Below are 17,248 nucleotides of genomic sequence, written 5' to 3' on the forward strand. Positions count from 1 at the left end.
GACAGAGGTATGAATTGAATTACTTTGAAATAAATTTTCGTTAGAAATTTTTGGATTATTATGATGTAAATTTAGTTGAAGAGATAATATTTTATTTTACAGAAAATGAAACCTGTTTAAGACCAATGGACAGAGTTGGGAAGCTACTCCCTCCAGGTGTGTATAATACTAATACAGTGGGCTGCACACAAGTTTTCCTTCTTAGCCTGCCTTGCAGATTAATTTGTGTCTCAGGATGAAGTGTTACATGATTTTACCTTGACCCATGTACTCCTTCTTAATATTTGTTTGTATCTTTCCTCTAGTGTGTGAAGATGTGACTGTGAAGGACATTGGGTTTAAAACAGGAAGCACCCTGGCACTTTTCCCTGGCAGCACTCCAACCAACAAACAGGTAAGAGAGGGAATTTTTTTTTTAACTTGATTGATTGGCACGTGTTCTTACTTATATTTAAAGTTGAAAATGCTGAAAAAAATAATCATTTGTTTATCAGTTGACTCTGGTGCTGTTGCACCCAAGCAAACAAAACTTGTGCAGAAAGTTAACTTGGTTGGCATGGGTGAGTTAGGCTAAAGAACCTGTTCCTCACTGATTCACTCTTCTCCAGGGGAATTACTTCAAATGATGGTGTTTATAGAGCTTTGATGAACAATTCTGGTATTGGGGCTTGAAGAAGATATACATTAGGGGGAAGATTGACAAAATATCAGCAAAATCCTCTGTCAGATAAGGTCCAGTTGTGCTCATCTGTAAATGTAAAATAAAAGTTGATCCAAAACAGTTTGCTTAAGAGAGGACTTGGAAGAGCTCAAAGGAGGCATAAGAAAGCATGTAGGATTAAGGAAAACCCAAAGGTGTTTTATGCATATGTGAGGAACAGAAGGATGATGATAAATGAAGGTGGGGCCGTGAAAGTATAAGGGAGGTGACACATGCTTGGAGGTGAAGGAAGTTGTGGAGGTACTTTGCTTCATTATTCACAAGAGAAAAGGACCTTGGTCAGGGTGAGGTCAGAATAGAGCATGCTTGAGTGCTGGATGATGTTGAGATTAAGAAAGAGGAAGTGTTGGATCTTCTTAAAAACATTAAGATTGACGCAATATACCCAAGGTTGTTGTGGGAAGTGAGGGAAGAGATAGCTGGGGCAGTGGCTATGATGTTTGAGACCTATTTGGCCACAGAGGAGGTGCCAGATATTGGGAAATGTAGTTCCCTTGTTTATAAAAGGTAATAGGGAGAATCCTGGGAATTATAGACCTTACATCAATGGTGTGCAAACTATTGGAAAGGATTCTTGAGGATAGGACTATTTGGAGAAGTAGTCTACTCAAGGATAGTCAGCATGGCTTTGTGAAAGGAAGATCGTGCTTCACGAGCCTAATTGAGTTTTTTGAGGAGGTAGCAAATTAAATTGATGAGGGTAGGGCGGTAGATGCTATATGGATTTTATTAAGACATTTGACGAGGAACACCATGAGAGACTCTTTTAGAAAGTCATGATCCAACATTGGCTGTGTGGATAAAAGATTGGTTTGCATCTAGAAAATAGACAGTAGTAGTGGAAGGAAACTATTCTACTTGGAGGTCAGTGACTGGTGGAGTTCTGCATGAATCTGTTCTGGGACCCCTAATCTTTGTGATTTTTATAAATTACTGAGATGAAGAGGCAGAAGGATAGGTTTATTAAGTTTGCAGATGATACAAAGGTTGGAGGAATTTGGATGATACTGAAGTTTGCCGTTGATTACTAAAGGATATAGACAGGATGCAGAGTTGTGCGGAAAAGTGGCTGATGGCGTTCAATCCGGATAAGTGTGAGGTGATGCATTTTGGAAAGACAAACCAGAAGGCTGAGTATAGGGTTAATGGTTGGTTACTTAAGAGTATGGATGAACAGAGGGATCTTGGGGTCCAAATCCATTCAAGGCTGCCACATAGGTTGATAGGGTAGTTAAGAAGGCCTATGGGATGTTGGGGTTCATTAATAGGGGGAATCGAGTTCAAGAATCAAGAGGTCATGTTGCAACTCTACAAATAGCTGGTGAGATCATACTTGGAGTATTGTGTTCAGTTCTCATCACCATTATAGGAAGGATGGGGAAGCTATGGAGAGCGTGCAAAGGAGATTTACCAGGATGTTGCCTGGACTGGAAAATAAGTCTTATGAGGCAAGGTTAGCAGAGCTGGGACTTTTCTCTTTAGAGCATAGAAGGATGAGAGGAAACTTAATAGAGGTCCTCAAGATTATTAGAGGCATAGATAGGGTGGACAGCTAGCACCTTATTCCCAAGGCAGGAATAGCAAACACCAGGGGACATCTCTATAAAGTGAAGTGAGGGGTTTAGGGGAGACAAAAGGGTTGTTTTTTTACACATAGAGTTATGAGTGCCTGGAATGCTTTGCCAGGGATGGTGGAGAAGGCTAAAACATCAGGAGCATTTAAGTGACCCTTAGACAAGCATATGGTTGGGTGAAAAATAGAAGGTTGTGAGATAGGGAGGGTTTAGAACTTTTTTTAAAGGAATATATGGGTCAGCACAGTATCAAGATTGAAAGGCCTGTACTGTAGTGTTCAATATTCTATGTTCTAACTCTGCTTAAACTCAGAAGCACGAGTATAATGGTTACCTTTTCAGGGGTGTAATTGGTATTTATCATCTTTATAAGTTCAGTATAATAAATTAAGAGTGCCCAACTCAGTTTAGATAGGACTCTTGGTGAAATGAGCAGCAGATTTTCATTCTATCAGATTGAACCACACACCATGAAGAAATTCAATCGTTTTCATCGCCATATTTTCTGCACAATTAAATTGTTAAATGCATCTTGGCCTTGATCTACCTTTGAGGATCTGTCCTTGGGACACAGGGGGATGATACCTCAGGGCCACAACTGAAGTATTAGGCCCTTAACTTATGTATAGCCTTGTGATGTAATTGTTGATTCGGTAGCTGATGAAAATGCTATAGAAACCTTTTACTGACAGCAAACCCCAATGCCCCACAATTCCAACAGCTTTGCAATATGTTGTTCAGAAATATTTTGAAAATGAAATAAACTCCAAGTATTCAAAAAATGTTCAAATTGGCAGTTAAATTTGGTGCTTCCACATTTGCCCATTTGAAGCTTTGACTTTTTTAAAATTTCATTAATAGTGAAAATGGCAGCCAGGGCAGGGATTTGCACCTCTTGCAGAATGTGGTTAGTCAGGGAAGACAACACTATCCCTGACACTTCATCTGTGAGAAGTGCATCCAACTGCAGCTCCTGACAGACTGCATTAGAGATTTGGAATTGGAGTTGGATGAACTCTGGATTATTCAGGAGGCTGAGGGGGTGACAAGCAGGAGTTGCAGGGATGCAATCACACCTAGAAGGCAGGAGGAAATTAGTAACTGTCAGGAAGGGGAAAGGGGAGGGGCTGACAGTGTAGGGTACCCCTGTGGCCATTCCCCTCAGCAACAAGTATACCCTTTTGGATACTGCTGTGTGGGGGGGGGGGGGGGTGGGGGGAGAGAAATTGACCTATCTGGGCCAGGCAGCAGCAGCCATACCAATAGCACTGTGGTCAGTACTGACCTTCAGAAGGGAAGGGTGGTGAGGTAGAGCAGTAATCATAGGGGGCTCGATAATCAGGGGAACAGATTGGAGATTGTGCAGCTGCAAAAGGGACTCCAGGATAGTCTGTTGTCTCCCAGGTGCTTGGGTCCAGGATGTCTCTGAATGGGCGTAGAATATTCTGAAGTGGGAGGGTGCGCAGCCATAGGTTGTGGAACATATTGGTACATAGTGGAAGATAGGCAGGAGTAGGGTAGAGGACCTGCAAAGACTGAAGAGCAGGACATCCAAGGTGGTAATCTGTGGATTACTCCCAATGCCTCAACCTAGGGGAAATCAGAATAGAATATATGGCTGAGGAGATGGTTTCAAGTTCTTGAATCATAAGAACCTCTGGGGAAGGGATGACCTGTGTAAGTGGGGTGGGTTGCACTTGATCATGAGGGGAACCAATATCCTGGCAGGGAGGTTTGTTAATGTTCTTGGAGGAGGGTGGGAACAAAAGTGAAAAAGCGGAGGAAGAGGTGGTTGGCACACAAGTAGGGACAGCTGGTAGGGAGTTTGTGTGGCAGGAAAGGCAGATTGGGTAAAGTTACTGTTATGGGGATGAGTTACAATGCAACAGGGACACAGAGTCAGATAAAGGGCTGAAAGTTTTGTACTTACATGCATTCTGCATAAGAAATGATGAGCTTGTAGTACAGCTACAGATTGGCAGGTATGAGGCCATCACGGAGTCGTGGCTAAAGGATGGATGTCATTGGGAGCTGAATGTTCCAGGCTACACAGTCTATAGAAACGATAAACAGGTGAGTAGAGGAAGTGGCGTGACTCTGTTGATAAGGAATACATTAAATTATTAGAAAGAGATGACAGGATCAGAAGATATAGAATAATTGTGAGTTGAGTTTTAAAAAATGGCAAGGGTAAAAGATACTGTTGGCAGTTATAGACAGACCTCCAAACAGTAGCTGGGATGTGGACAACAATTTGCAACACCAAATAAAAAAGATGCCAGAGGGCAATGTTATGGTAGTCTTGGGGAATTTTAACATACAAGTAGATTGGGAAAACCAGATTGAGACTAGATCTCAAAAAAGAGATTTTGCAGAAAGCCTACGAGATGGATTTTTAAAGCAACTTGTTGATGTGCCCATGAGGGGATTGGCTGTAGTGGATTGAGTGATTGCACCCGAGGTGATCGGAAAGCTGAGGGTAAAGGAACCATTAGGGAGCATGATGACTTCAATTTGAGATTTAACAAGATAAATCTAAAGTTAGATGTGTCAGTTTTTTAGTGGAGTAAAGGAAATTTCAGTGATATGAGAGAAGAACTGGCCAAAGTAGTTTAGAAGGGGGCACTAGTAGGGAAGATGGCAGAGCAGCAATGCATGGAGTTTGTGCAAGAAATGGGAAAGGTACAGGATAAATACATACCAAAAAAGAGTAATTATTCAAATGAAAAAATGTCACCACTATGACTGACTAAAGAAGTCAAAGCCAATGTGAACGGAAAAGAGAGGGCATACAAGGAAGCAAAACATACTGGGAAGTATTTTAAAACTTACAGAAGGTGACTAAAAACTCTTAAGGAGGGAAAAGATGAGGTATGAAAGTAGGGTAGCAAATGATATCATAGTGGATACAGAAAAGCTTATTCAAGAATAAAAAGAATAAAAGAAAGGTAAGAGTAGATTGAGGACCATGAGAAAAATTACACCAGAAAAATAATAATAGGAGACAGGGAGATGGCAGAGGAACTAAATGAGTATTTTGCATCAGTCTTCACTGTGGAAGACATTAGCAGTGTGCCAGATGTAGAAGGGCAGCATGGAAGGAAAATGAGTGTAGTTACTATTTCAAGGAAGAAAGTACTCAGAAAGAAAGGTGGATAAGTCTCCTGGAAAAGATAGATTGCACCCTTGGGTCCTGAAAGAGGTAGTGGTAGAGATTATGAAGGCATTAGTAATGATCTTTCAGGAATCAAGAGATTCTGGCATGGTCACCCCACTATTCAAGAAGGGAGGGAGGAAGACATTAGAATCGATTATCAAGGATGAGGTTATGGAGTACTTGGAGGTACATGATAGGATAGGCCAGAGCATGGTTTTGTCAGGGAAAATCTTGCTTGACAAACCTATTAGAATTCTTTGAGTAAGTGACAAGCAGGGTGGATAAGGGAGATGCAGTGGTTGTTGTGTATTTAGATTTTCAGAAGGCATTTGACAAGGTGCCACATATGAGGCTTTTTAACAAGATAAGAGCCCATGCTATAATAGGAAACATACTAGCATGGGTAGAGCATGCCTGATTGGCAGGAAGCAGAAATGGAATACACAGATCATATTCTGAATGGCTGACAGTTGCTAGTTATTCCAAGGGGATTGGTGTTGGGGCCATTTTTTAAATATTATATGTAAATGATTTGGATTGTGGAATGAATGGCTTTGTAGCCAAGTTTGCAGATGGTGGAGGAGCAGATAGTGTGGAGGAAACACAGAAGCTGCTGAAGGACTTGAACAGATTAGGAGAATGGGCAGAGAACTGTTAAATTAAATATAATATTGGAAAGTGTACGGTCATGCACTTTGGTAGAAAAAAATAAATGGGCAGATTATTTTTTTTAAATAGGGAGGAAATTGAAAATACACAGATGCAAAGGGTCTTGGGAGTCCTCATGCTGTAGAGCCTGAAGGTAAACTTGCATGTTGAAGAAGGCAAATGCAATGCTGACATTAATTTCAAGAGGAAAAGAATAGAAGAGCAGGGATGTGATGTTGAGAATTTATAAGGCACTGGTGAGGCCTCATTTGGAGTATTGTGGGCAGTTTTGGGCTCCTCCTTTAAGAAAAGATGTGCTAACGTTGGAGAGTGTTCCAAGGAGTTTTCACTTAGATGATTCCAGGAATTAAAGAGTTATCATATGAGGAGCATTTGAAAGCTCTTGACCTGTATTCTTTGGAATTTAGGAGATTGAGGGGGGGGATCACCAATAGTGTTATCAAAATTGCATCAGCAATGATGACGAGTCATACTGCAAAGAAGAGGTAAAAAACCTTGTGAAATGGTGCAAGAGTAACAACCTGAGTCTCGATGTGGACAAGATGAAGGAGATGATCGTGGACTTCAGGAAGACCAGGAATGTCCACCCTCCACTACACATGAACAACTCTAATAGAGAAAGTGAAGAGCACCAAGTTTCTTGGAGTTCACTTAACTAGTGACCTATCGTAGACACTCAACATCTTCTCACTTGTCAGGAAGGCGTGACAGCAACTGGACTTCTTGAGAAAACTGAAGCAGGCAAGGCTACCAAGCACCATTTTATCAACCTTCTACAAGAGCTCTAACGAGAGTGTCCTGGCCGGCTGTATCACAGCTGCAGAGAAATGAATTGAGGTCAATCCACAGGATCATAAGAGCAGCAGGGAGGATTACTGGAGTCTCTCTCCCCACTATCAATGTGATCTACCAGGATCGTTGTCTGAAAAGGGCATGCAAAATCACTGAGGCACCCTTCCACCTGCACATAGTATCTTTTAGCTGCTTCCATCAGGAAAGAGACGCAGGAGTATCAGAGCCGGCACCACCAGGCTGAGGAATAGCTTCTTCCCACAGGCAGTGAGAATGCTGAACGACCAAAGGATCTGCTCATACTAACCATCGGAGACTCTCATATTCACGAAACAATATTTTTTTTTATTTGTATGTATGAATACTTGGCCTGCATATGAATTATTTGTCTGCATTTTTGTTATTGTCTAATTGTGTGTCTGCTAGTTTTGCAACAAGGACTGGAGAATGCTGTTTTGTCAGGTTGTACATGTGCAACAGATGACAATAAACTTGACTTGATCTCATTGAAACATTCTGAATGTTGAAAGAGTAGATGTAGAAAGGTTGTTTCCCATGGTGGGCGAGTCAAGGACAAGAGGGCACAACTTCAGAAACAGAAATGCGTAGGAACTTATTCAACCAGAGGGTGGTAAATCTATGGCTGTTGTGGAGACCAGATCTTTGGGTGTATTTAAAACTGAGTTTGATAGGTTCTTGATTAGCGAGGGTATCAAAGGTTATGGGGAGAAGGCTGGGCAATGGGGATGAGGATGAAAATGGATCAGCCCATGACTGAATGATGGGGCAGACTCAATGGGCTGAATAGCTTGTCCATGCTCCTATGTCTATAGTCTAATGGATACTTGCGCTGAGAAATGACAGTAATTTCAGGCCCTTAATTCAGTCTGTCCCATTTTGTTGTTCATTTATGGGAGTTAATTTAATTGATCACTGCTGAAGTGTACCATTTTTGCACTAATTGTCCAGAAGAAATATGAGATTGATTCAGAATACTGATTCCATTCCTCTTTGGTGAAAGATTTGAAATGGAGCCAGTTCCAGAAATATTATAGCATTGCATTTTGGTTTGGCCTGCCAGATTTTTAACAGGTTGCCCAGAACTTTCTCAAATTCTGCAAGGGTACTTTGTATCATTCATTTTGATTGATTATATTCTCCTTCTTTCCCATTTCCACCCTTCATCCAGCTGTTCTTGTATTTTGCTGTTGGAGACAGACTTCACTTGAGCCCTGAAATGGAGATTGTGGCAGAACAGAGCATCTCAGTCCGAGAGGTAAAAACCCAGTGTATGGTTTTCCTGTGATTTATTTCTGGTACAATCATACCATTCTGTGAAAGATAAATCCAGCCTGTAAATCATCTGTATGTACATGGGTATGTGCCAAACCAGTATAGAGTGAGAGGTCACATTAAAAAAATCTATAAGTAAGTAGATTTAGATCACTTAGTCCCTCGAGTTTGAACATTGTTCATTTAGTTTTATCTACCCATCATGGTAACCCTTGGTATCTTTGCCTACCTATTATTCTCCATGGCACACTCTTCTTGATGTTTTGTGTTATGTAAGTGAGGCAGAGGAAATGGTACATTCTGCATAGATGGGATATTACAGTGATCCCAGCTTTCTACTGACATCAATTTGGAGGAGTATTGTGTCTGTTTAATTGTGTAGTTGCTGCAGGCATTTTACAGTTGACATGTCGGTGTGTTATAGGAACAAATCAGAAATGATTCTCCTCCGTTTGAAAGGTCTGTTGACTTTCTTAAGTGCGTCAGTGTTTCATTTAGAGCAGTGGTTTTCAAACTTTTTCTTTCCATTCACATATCACCTTCAATAATTCCTATGCCATAGGTGCTCTGTGATTAGTAAGGGATTACTGAAGGTGCTATGTGACTGGTGAAAAAGGCTGAGAACCATTGCTCTAGACCCAATTGTTACTGAAATATTTTCTTTGAGGAAAATTGTCATTGGTCCATTTTCTTTGGAGTTATGAAATCACATAATGAGTCAATCACGTACGATTAAAACAATGGTTTTCAAACATTTTCTTTCCACTCACATACCACTTTAAGTAATCCCTTGCTAATTACAGATCACCTATGGTATAGGGATTTAGAGTTTAAAAAAAAACATTTTTGGCAATGACCTCAGCGCTGTATATTTTGCTAAACTCCCATGCTTTCAACCTTTATTGCTTTTGCCTCGTAGACATTATTTTAAAAGTACACTCTTTTTACATTTTTTTTAGATTTAGGCATACAGCATGGTAATAGGCTATTTCGTCACACGAGCTTGTGCTACCCAATTACATTCGATTGACCTACACCCCTGGTATGTTTTTGAACAGCAGGAGGAAACCTGAGCCCCTTGGAAAACCCACGTAGAACACAGGGAGAATGTACAAATTCCTTACAGACAGCATGGTATTTGAACCCTGGTCCTGATTGCTGGCACTGTAAAGGCATTGCCATAACTGTTACGTCAGCCATGCCGCCCTATTTTGTACTAGCTTTTGAGCACAGTTCTTTAAATTAAAACTGACATTTCTGTTTTTCTGTTATGATTACTTTGTCAGGTGAAGGTCAAGTTTAGAACAGATTGTATTTAAAATAATTTTTTTTTAAATTTAGACATAACAGCAAGGTAACATCAGGCCCTACTGGTCCAGAATCCCATGCCACCCAAATAACCCAATTAATCTACAATCCCTATATATTTTGAAAGGTGGGAGGAAACCAGAGCACCTGGAAGAAATCCACACAGAGATGGGAAGAGCGTACAAATTTCTTACAGCTAGCGCCGGATTCAAACACGGGTAAATGGCGCTGTAATAGCATCGTGCTAACCCAGTGGTTCTCAACCTATTTCTTTCCACTCACATGCCATTTTAAGTAATTTCTATGCCTCAAGTGCTCTGTGATTAGTAAAGCTTTGCTTAAGGTGGTATGTGAGCGGGAAGGAAAGGTTGAGAATCACTGCCCAAGACCCAATTTTAACTGAAATATTTTGCTTGAGAAAGATTGTCATTGGCCCATTTCCTTTGGAGTTATGAAACAGTGCACATAATGAGTTAATTAGGTACGATTATAATAATGGTTTTCATGCTTTTTCTTTCCACCCACATACCACATACCTTAAGCAATCCTTTACTAATCACAGAGCACCTATGGCATAGGGAATAGTTAAAGTGGGATGTGAGTGAAAATAAAAAGGTTGAGAACCACTGTGCTAACAATTACGCTAACAAGTATAGGTTAGGAACAATGAATTGGGAATGCCCATGAAACACAGCCAGAAGCAGAAGGTGATTTTCATTCTGTTAGTCTGGATTGAGCCTTGATTTGGTTTGATATTCATGCTGAAAAATCATAATTGCAGCATAATTATTGCAAAATTACAAGTTATTGCAAGAATTTGCTTAACCACATTTTCTGCCTTGATAAAAACATCAAGTGCATAAGATTATAAACAAGCTCAAAATATCTTCCTGAATATATTCTTAATATTGCAGAATTTCTTCAGTCAGTGTCTCTCATGGCTGGATCTTCTGATTAGTAATTAGCAAAATATCTTCCACTAAATTTTCAAGGATTGGAACCAAAGTCACGTGGACAACTGGCATTGAATATATTGCTGCTCATTCACAAATTATGCTGCACCAAGTCCAAGCAATCCCATTTAGCCTTAGTGCCTGTGGCCTTATAATCTCATTTTGTTGTATTAAATAACTAGGGTGTTATTCAAGCCCTAAAATTGCCCAAATATGTCTAACAACTCCGTGTTTTTCTTGATTTACCTGATTCACATTTTGCTCTTCCTTTATTCCACAATTCCCTTCATCTGTGACTCCTGCCCATTTCAATGAATTCAGTCCTTAAATTCTTATTAAGTGATTTTTTGTCACTCATTTCTTTGGTCACTCTTTTTAACATCTTTCTGGCTACTTCCTTTTAATGACATTTCTGTAAAATTCCTCGGTGAAAGACTCAAGCCTGTAACGTCAATTATGTATTTTTAATCTTTGCTACATAAAGGACACTGACCAGCTGAGTTTCTCCAGCATTGTTTTTACCTTTTGATTCAGTTTATATGCTTAACGTTATCAAACGTTGTTTAAAATTATCTTTCATTTCAATCGTTTATCTCTTTTTCCAGTGCTTGAAGCTGATGTTGGAAAAAGCTGGATTATCAGGTATTTGTGTTACAGTATCCCTTTGAACACAATATGACTGCCTAAATAACAATGTATTTATACTGTAAAAAAACTGGTAAGTTTGCAGGTTTATCAGTTAAAAAGAGGGCTAAGAAACCAACTGGGTTAAATTGGCACTGCCCATGATTCACAATTTGACAGGCTAATTTCTTCATCTTGCATACAATAATCCTCAGCTATAATCACTAATAGCTTTGCAAGTCTGCTTCCAACACTAATCAGCACAAATGAGGAAGTATAAGAATAATGTGATAATTTTAAATGTACCTGATTTCTTGCACTGTGGGAGTGCAAACAGATTTGCCTGGTATATTGTTACCTAGAATGCATGTCTTTCTCAGGCAAGAGGGCCATGGTCTCATTGTTTGAGTCCTTTCCATTGAGTTGATTTGGTTTGATATTCATGCTGAAAAATCATAATTGCAAAATTACAAATGATTGCAAAAGTTTGATCTGCTTTGGATTAATGGGAAGAAACATGGATAAGCTTTTAGGAGTTGTAAATAATTTATTTCAAAACCTTAAGTAACTTAAGTAAACAACTAACAGTTTCCTTGCTGTTACTATCCCTGAGTTAATAGAGTTCAATAAAGAATTCAGCAATATAGCTGCATTATCACGGATTGAATGCAGCATTGAGACTATAACTTTTGAAAGATACCTCAGCAAACATGTTAAACAAAATATTAATATTTCTGCATTTGCTCTCAGAAAGTTGCTCAGAGTATACATGGGAGTCTGTATTTATTCTATAGGAGATTATTGGCACTTAAGGAAGACCGATTGGTGCTGTGATGCTGGAGAAATTTTGAAAGATGAGGTAAGCTAATGAGGTGCAGTAGAGATGGAGTTCAAGCTCACAGTTAAAATAAATACTATTTGATTTTACTAAACTTGTGAAGCCATGAAAATATTTGTGCTTCAGAAGCCAGTTACACAAAATAGTGCTGCAAATCTTGTATAGGTATCATGTGACTGCAATAATTTGTTAAATTTCATAAAGTCATTGAAGTATTCTGACAGCACAGAAACAGTCCCTTCGACCCACCACGTGCCTGCCATATGTTTCCCTTTTATTTTACCCAGCCCCTCATATCCAGGTTTCCTTGGCCTTACTGTCCTTAGTTTTTATCCTATGGGAATAACTCCCAGAATATCACTTTTGGATGGCGCCCACTTGTTGAATGTTCATGCTCCCTGTCTACTTTTGCCAGTAAAAACAAGTTGAATACCTTATGAAGTTAAACAAGAAAGTCTGCAGATACTGTGATTGTAGTTTAATACAGAAAGTTGCTGGTGAAATTCAGCAGATCTTTCAAAGTCCTTCATGGCAAAGGAATCTTCCTTGATGAAGGAAGAGAAGAGAAGGAGTGAGGATCACAGGAGAGCCCGAAATGTTGGTTATATATTTTTCCTATTAAAAAACGCTGCTGAGTTTCTCCAGTACTTACCCTAACCCTAATGTCCTTTGAATCAGGATCTTGCCCTGAGGTAAGAGGCATGTATAAACCCTCACACTGGCAGCATATTAAAAAAATGAGTTGGCATCAGGAGTTACTTTCCCATCCTATTTATCTGAGTAGGTCATCATTGCAATGTTCTCATGTGTTCACCAATAACTGATTTTGCAATTCCACTCTGGGCCAGGCTCTCCTCACTGACTCCATTTATCACTTCTCAGTGAACATAAAAGCTCCTGAGATGAGCTTCCTGCTCCCATCAACATTCTTCCACACTGGCAACTTTGATATTGTCTAAAAACTGTTAGTCCAATCTGCCACATTCAAGTCCATGAAAGGCAAGGGTCTTAAGATGCAAGGCCTGCAGAGCTCCACTGCATATTGAATCATTTTCAAAGTTCAGATTTATTGTCAGAATACATACATGACGTTACAAGCAACCCTGAGATTACTTTTCCTGCGGGTCAGGCAGAATGTCTACTTGTCGGTAGTACAAAAACTGTACTCAAGAAAAGAAACATACAAAAGAGAGAAATGTAAACAAAGGAAGAAGTGCAAACAAACTGATTGTGCAATACAGAAAATAAGTATTCAATAATGATTAATGCACAGAGTTCTGAAATGAGTCCTTGATTCCCCCTTTCTTGTCTTTCCAGTTCTTCCCTCTCTTCTCCATCACCCACCCAGCCATCCTTCCTCTGCCTCATTGCTGCTGTCCCCTCCCTCCCCTCATCCACTTATTACCTCCTGCCTTTGCCTACCTCCCAACGTTTTCAATGTTATTACCAAATCTTCACAAACTCATGAGAAACTAGAGGTGCTGAGATGCTTTCTTCATGACATTCATGTGTTGGGCCCAGGAAAGGTCTTCTATGATAGTGATTCCTAGGAATTTAAATTTGCTCACCTTGATAGTCATCTTGGGACCGTTGCTGGAAGAGGAGGAGCGAGGGACTTGGGAGAACTTTGAGTGTCGGGTACCAGCTTGAGGCGAGTGCATTTAAAAAGGGAGCGAGTTCTTGGATCATAGTTATCTCAGGACTGTGGCTAGAAGAGAAGGAGTGAGGATCACAGGAGAGCTAGTTTGAGGTGAGAAGATTTAAAAAGGGAGTGGGGACTCGGGTCATAGTTATCTTAGGACAGTTGCTGGAAGAGGAGGAACAAGGGACTCAGGAGAGCCTTGAGTGTCAGGAACCAGCTTGAGGTGAGTACATTTAAAAAAGGAGTGGAGGGCAAGTTAAGGGTTAAATAGGACAGTGATTGGTGGGAAGATTAATAAAGATAAGGGACAGTGACAGATAAAAAAGAGGGGTAGCTCAAGCAGAGTGTCCAGTGAGTGAGTGGCTCAGGGTAGGAGTGGGACTTAGAGGCTTTGGCTCACAAGGAGTGGAACTTAGAGACTTTGGCTCATAAGGCTTCGGCCAGAAGATGCTGAGGATGAACATATCTCCAGCAAGGTAAGACCAGGTCAGATCTTTGTATTTAAATTAGAAATAGTTAATGGAGACAGCAGCGAGAGCAGAGGAATTTTCTGAGTGAAGCATGTGGGAAATCTGGGACAGCACAGTTGTCCTTGATGTCTACACCTGCAAGAGATGCATTCAGCTAGAGCTCCTGGGGGACTGAGTTAGGGAGCTGGAGCTCGCAAGGCAGAGGTAGTGATAGAGAAGAGCTTCAAGAAGACAGTCATCCCCAAATGTCAGAAGGCAGGTAGATGAGTTACTGTTAGGCGAGGAAAGGGGAATAGGGAGGCAGTGCAGAACACCCATGTAGCCATTCTGCTCAACAATAAGTAAACTGTTTTGGATACTGTTGGGGGGGGATGATCTACTAGGGACAAGTCATGGTGGTCCCATCTCTGGCACAGAGGCTGGCCTCTTGGCTCAGAAAGGAAGTGGGTGGTGGGGGGGAAGAAGAGGAGTACTATGGTGATTGGTTAGGCAAGTAGATAGGAGGTTCTGTGTATGAGATGGATGCTCCGGGATGGTACGTTCCCTCCCAGGTGCCAGGGTCAAGGATGTCTCTGATCGAGTTCACAGCATTCTGGAGGGTGCGTAGCCAGATGTCATGGTCCATAGGGACCAATGACATAGATAGGAGTAAGGATGAGATTCTGAAGAGGGAGTATAGGGAGTTAGGAAAGAAGTTTTTTTTTCAAAAAAGGACCTCAAGGGTGGTAAATCTCGGGATGCTGCCTACAAGAGAGGGTAGGAATAGGAATCAGTGGCAGATGAATGTATGGCTGAAGAGTTGGTGCAGAGGGCAAGGGTTCAGATTTGTGGATCTTTGGGATCCCTTCTGGGTAAGGTCTAACTTATACAAGGATGGGCTGCACCTGAACTGGAAAGGGACCAATATCCTGGCAGGTAGGTTTGCTAGAGCTGGTGAGGAGGGTTTAAACTAGTTTGCCAGGGGTCTGGGAACCAGTATATGAGTACAGAGAATAGGGCAGAAGGTAAAAAGCATGATGCTATATGTTCTGAGAATGTGAGGAAGGACTGGCAGGGGACAAAACATAGAGGGGTTGAAACATAACTATTTTAAAACTAGGAGTATTAAGAATAAAGGGGATGAACTTGGAGCATGGATCAGGATCAATAGAATCTTGTAATAAAATTGGCTTGCAGGTAGAAAGCAGAGAGTAGTTGTGGAGGGAAAGTATTCTGCCTGGAGGTCAGTGACTAGTGGAGTACTGTTCTGTGACTAGTGGATCTGTTCTGCGACCCCTCCTCTTTGTGATTTTTATAAATGACATGGATGAAGAGGTGAAAGAATGGGTCAATGTTTGTGGATGACATGAAGGTTGGAGGGGTTGTGGATGGAGCTGAAGGTTGTCGAAGGTTACAAGAGGATATAGACAGGATGGAGAGTTGGGCAGAGAAGTGGCAGATGGAGTTCAATCCAGTTAAGTGTGAGTTGATGCAATTTGGAAGGACAAACCAGAAGGCTGAGTACAAGGTTAATGATTGGTTACTTAAGAGTGTGGATGAACATAGAGACCTTGGGGTCTAAATCCTTACATTCCTCAAGGTCGCCGCACAGGTTGATAGGATAGTTAAGAAGGCCTATGGAATGCTGGGGTTAATTACTGAGGATTGAGTTCAAGAGCAGAGAGGTCATATTGCAACTCTACAAATCTCAGGTGAGACCACACTTGTATTGTGTTCAGTTTTGGTCATCTTATTAGAGGAAAGATGTGGAAGCTATGGAGAGGTGCAGAGGAGATTTATGAGGATGTTACCTGGATGGAAAATAAATCTTATGAGGCAAGGTTAGCAGAGCTGGGGCTTTTCTCTTTGGTGTGTAGAAGGATGAGAAGAGACTTGATAAAGATCTGCAAGGCTATGAGGGGCATAGATGGGATGGACAACCAGCACCTGTTTCGCAGGGCAGGAATAGCAAGCATCAGAGGGAAGTTTATGGTAGACATCAGAGGTATGTTTTTTTTATGCAGAGAGCTGTGGGTGCCTAGAATGTCTTGCTGTGGATAGTGGTGTGGGTTGGCACAATGGCGAGGGCTGAAGGGCCTATACTGTTTTCTATCTTCTATGTACTCCACTTCTGATCCCCCATTAATCAGAATCAGAATTTAGTGTCATGAACAAGTCATGAAATTTGGGGTTTGCTGCAACATCATAGTGTAAACATTCATATTATGAACCATCTTACAACAAAAATATATATAAAAAAAAAAGTAGTGCACAAAAAGTAAGGCAGTGTCTTTAGCCTCTTTCACACTTGCATCCCACTAAATTGGCCGTTCAGTGTCCTGGAATAGGGGTTTGGTCTTTCCCACTTGACCACTCCTAACTGGGGCACTGAACGCGTTCACACTTGCAAGGAGCCATCCACGGGTAGAACCTTTACTGGTGATGTCTTAGTGATGCATCGAGTGATGGTGGAACTGCCATAAATCTTGATCAATGTATTATGATCTTATATTTGAACAAAATTAATCATGCCAAATTATAACATAATTAAGCTTTATGTACAGCACAGTATGAACCCTTCAGCCCCTGTTGTGCTGACCTATATAAACCTTTATAAGGGACCGTGGGAAAGTGCTAGCAATAAATAGCAAAAGTGGACAATTTTTAAACAGCATGGGAAATTGATAGTGCTTTAGTGCACAATTTATACAGCCTGGGAATGTTTGTAGTGCTATAAGCACATCACTTGTACAGTATGGAAAAGTTTGTAGCGCTATAGTGCACAATTTAGCATGGGAAAGTTGGTAGCACCATCGCGTACAATTTATAAATACTGTGGGGGGAGAGAGCGATGGCGGACCTGCCCTCCAAGAATTCCGTGCAGCAGAGAAAGGGCTGTATGCATGGCTTGGAGCATTCATAGAGCGGTTTCTCTGCCGCACGGTCATCTAGGAAGTCATTTCCCACAGTCTTTTGAAATTGCACTATAGCACCACCAACTTTCCCGTGCTGTTTAAAAGTTTTCAGTTATTGCTATTTATTTCCTTTCTCTCTCCCGCTGCAACTTTCCCATGGCAAAGATTATACCTTCATTTTAATCTTCTTTCATTTTTCCCACACACAAAAATTTGGGTCATTTCAATCCCACAATGCAATTAGCCCTTTCACACTTGTCTGATTGCAATGCCGGCGTCTGCAGATGCCGGGGATTGTACTGGGATCGAGACC

At 40.9% G+C, this 17,248-nt stretch overlaps 1 protein-coding gene and 1 long non-coding RNA gene across 6 annotated transcripts in view; one reads left to right on the forward strand and one right to left on the reverse strand.

Moving 5' to 3' along the window:
- The window catches only part of usp40 (ubiquitin specific peptidase 40), a 217,116-nt gene that overhangs the window by 153,494 nt on the left and 46,374 nt on the right, over positions 1-17,248 (forward strand). For both annotated transcript variants that reach the window (XM_069934087.1, XM_069934088.1), the window contains 5 exons: positions 103-156; positions 306-394; positions 8,103-8,189; positions 11,073-11,109; positions 11,886-11,950. In XM_069934087.1, the coding sequence (XP_069790188.1) occupies positions 103-156; positions 306-394; positions 8,103-8,189; positions 11,073-11,109; positions 11,886-11,950 (332 nt within the window). The remainder of the gene's footprint in view (positions 1-102; positions 157-305; positions 395-8,102; positions 8,190-11,072; positions 11,110-11,885; positions 11,951-17,248) is intronic.
- Positions 1-17,248, reverse strand: part of LOC138761640 (uncharacterized) — a 34,844-nt gene that overhangs the window by 9,332 nt on the left and 8,264 nt on the right. For 2 of the 4 annotated variants that reach the window (XR_011356408.1, XR_011356405.1), the window contains 3 exons: positions 11,398-11,536; positions 6,813-6,938; positions 4,226-4,349 (listed from right to left, as the gene is read on the reverse strand). This is a non-coding gene — a long non-coding RNA (uncharacterized lncRNA). Of the gene's footprint in view, positions 1-4,225; positions 4,350-6,777; positions 6,939-11,397; positions 11,537-17,248 lie in introns of all 4 variants that reach the window. The other 2 variants (XR_011356407.1, XR_011356406.1) reach the window with 2 other exon arrangements.

Source organism: Narcine bancroftii, chromosome 4 (genome assembly GCF_036971445.1).
Source record: "Narcine bancroftii isolate sNarBan1 chromosome 4, sNarBan1.hap1, whole genome shotgun sequence".
Classification (NCBI taxonomy): domain Eukaryota; kingdom Metazoa; phylum Chordata; class Chondrichthyes; order Torpediniformes; family Narcinidae; genus Narcine; species Narcine bancroftii.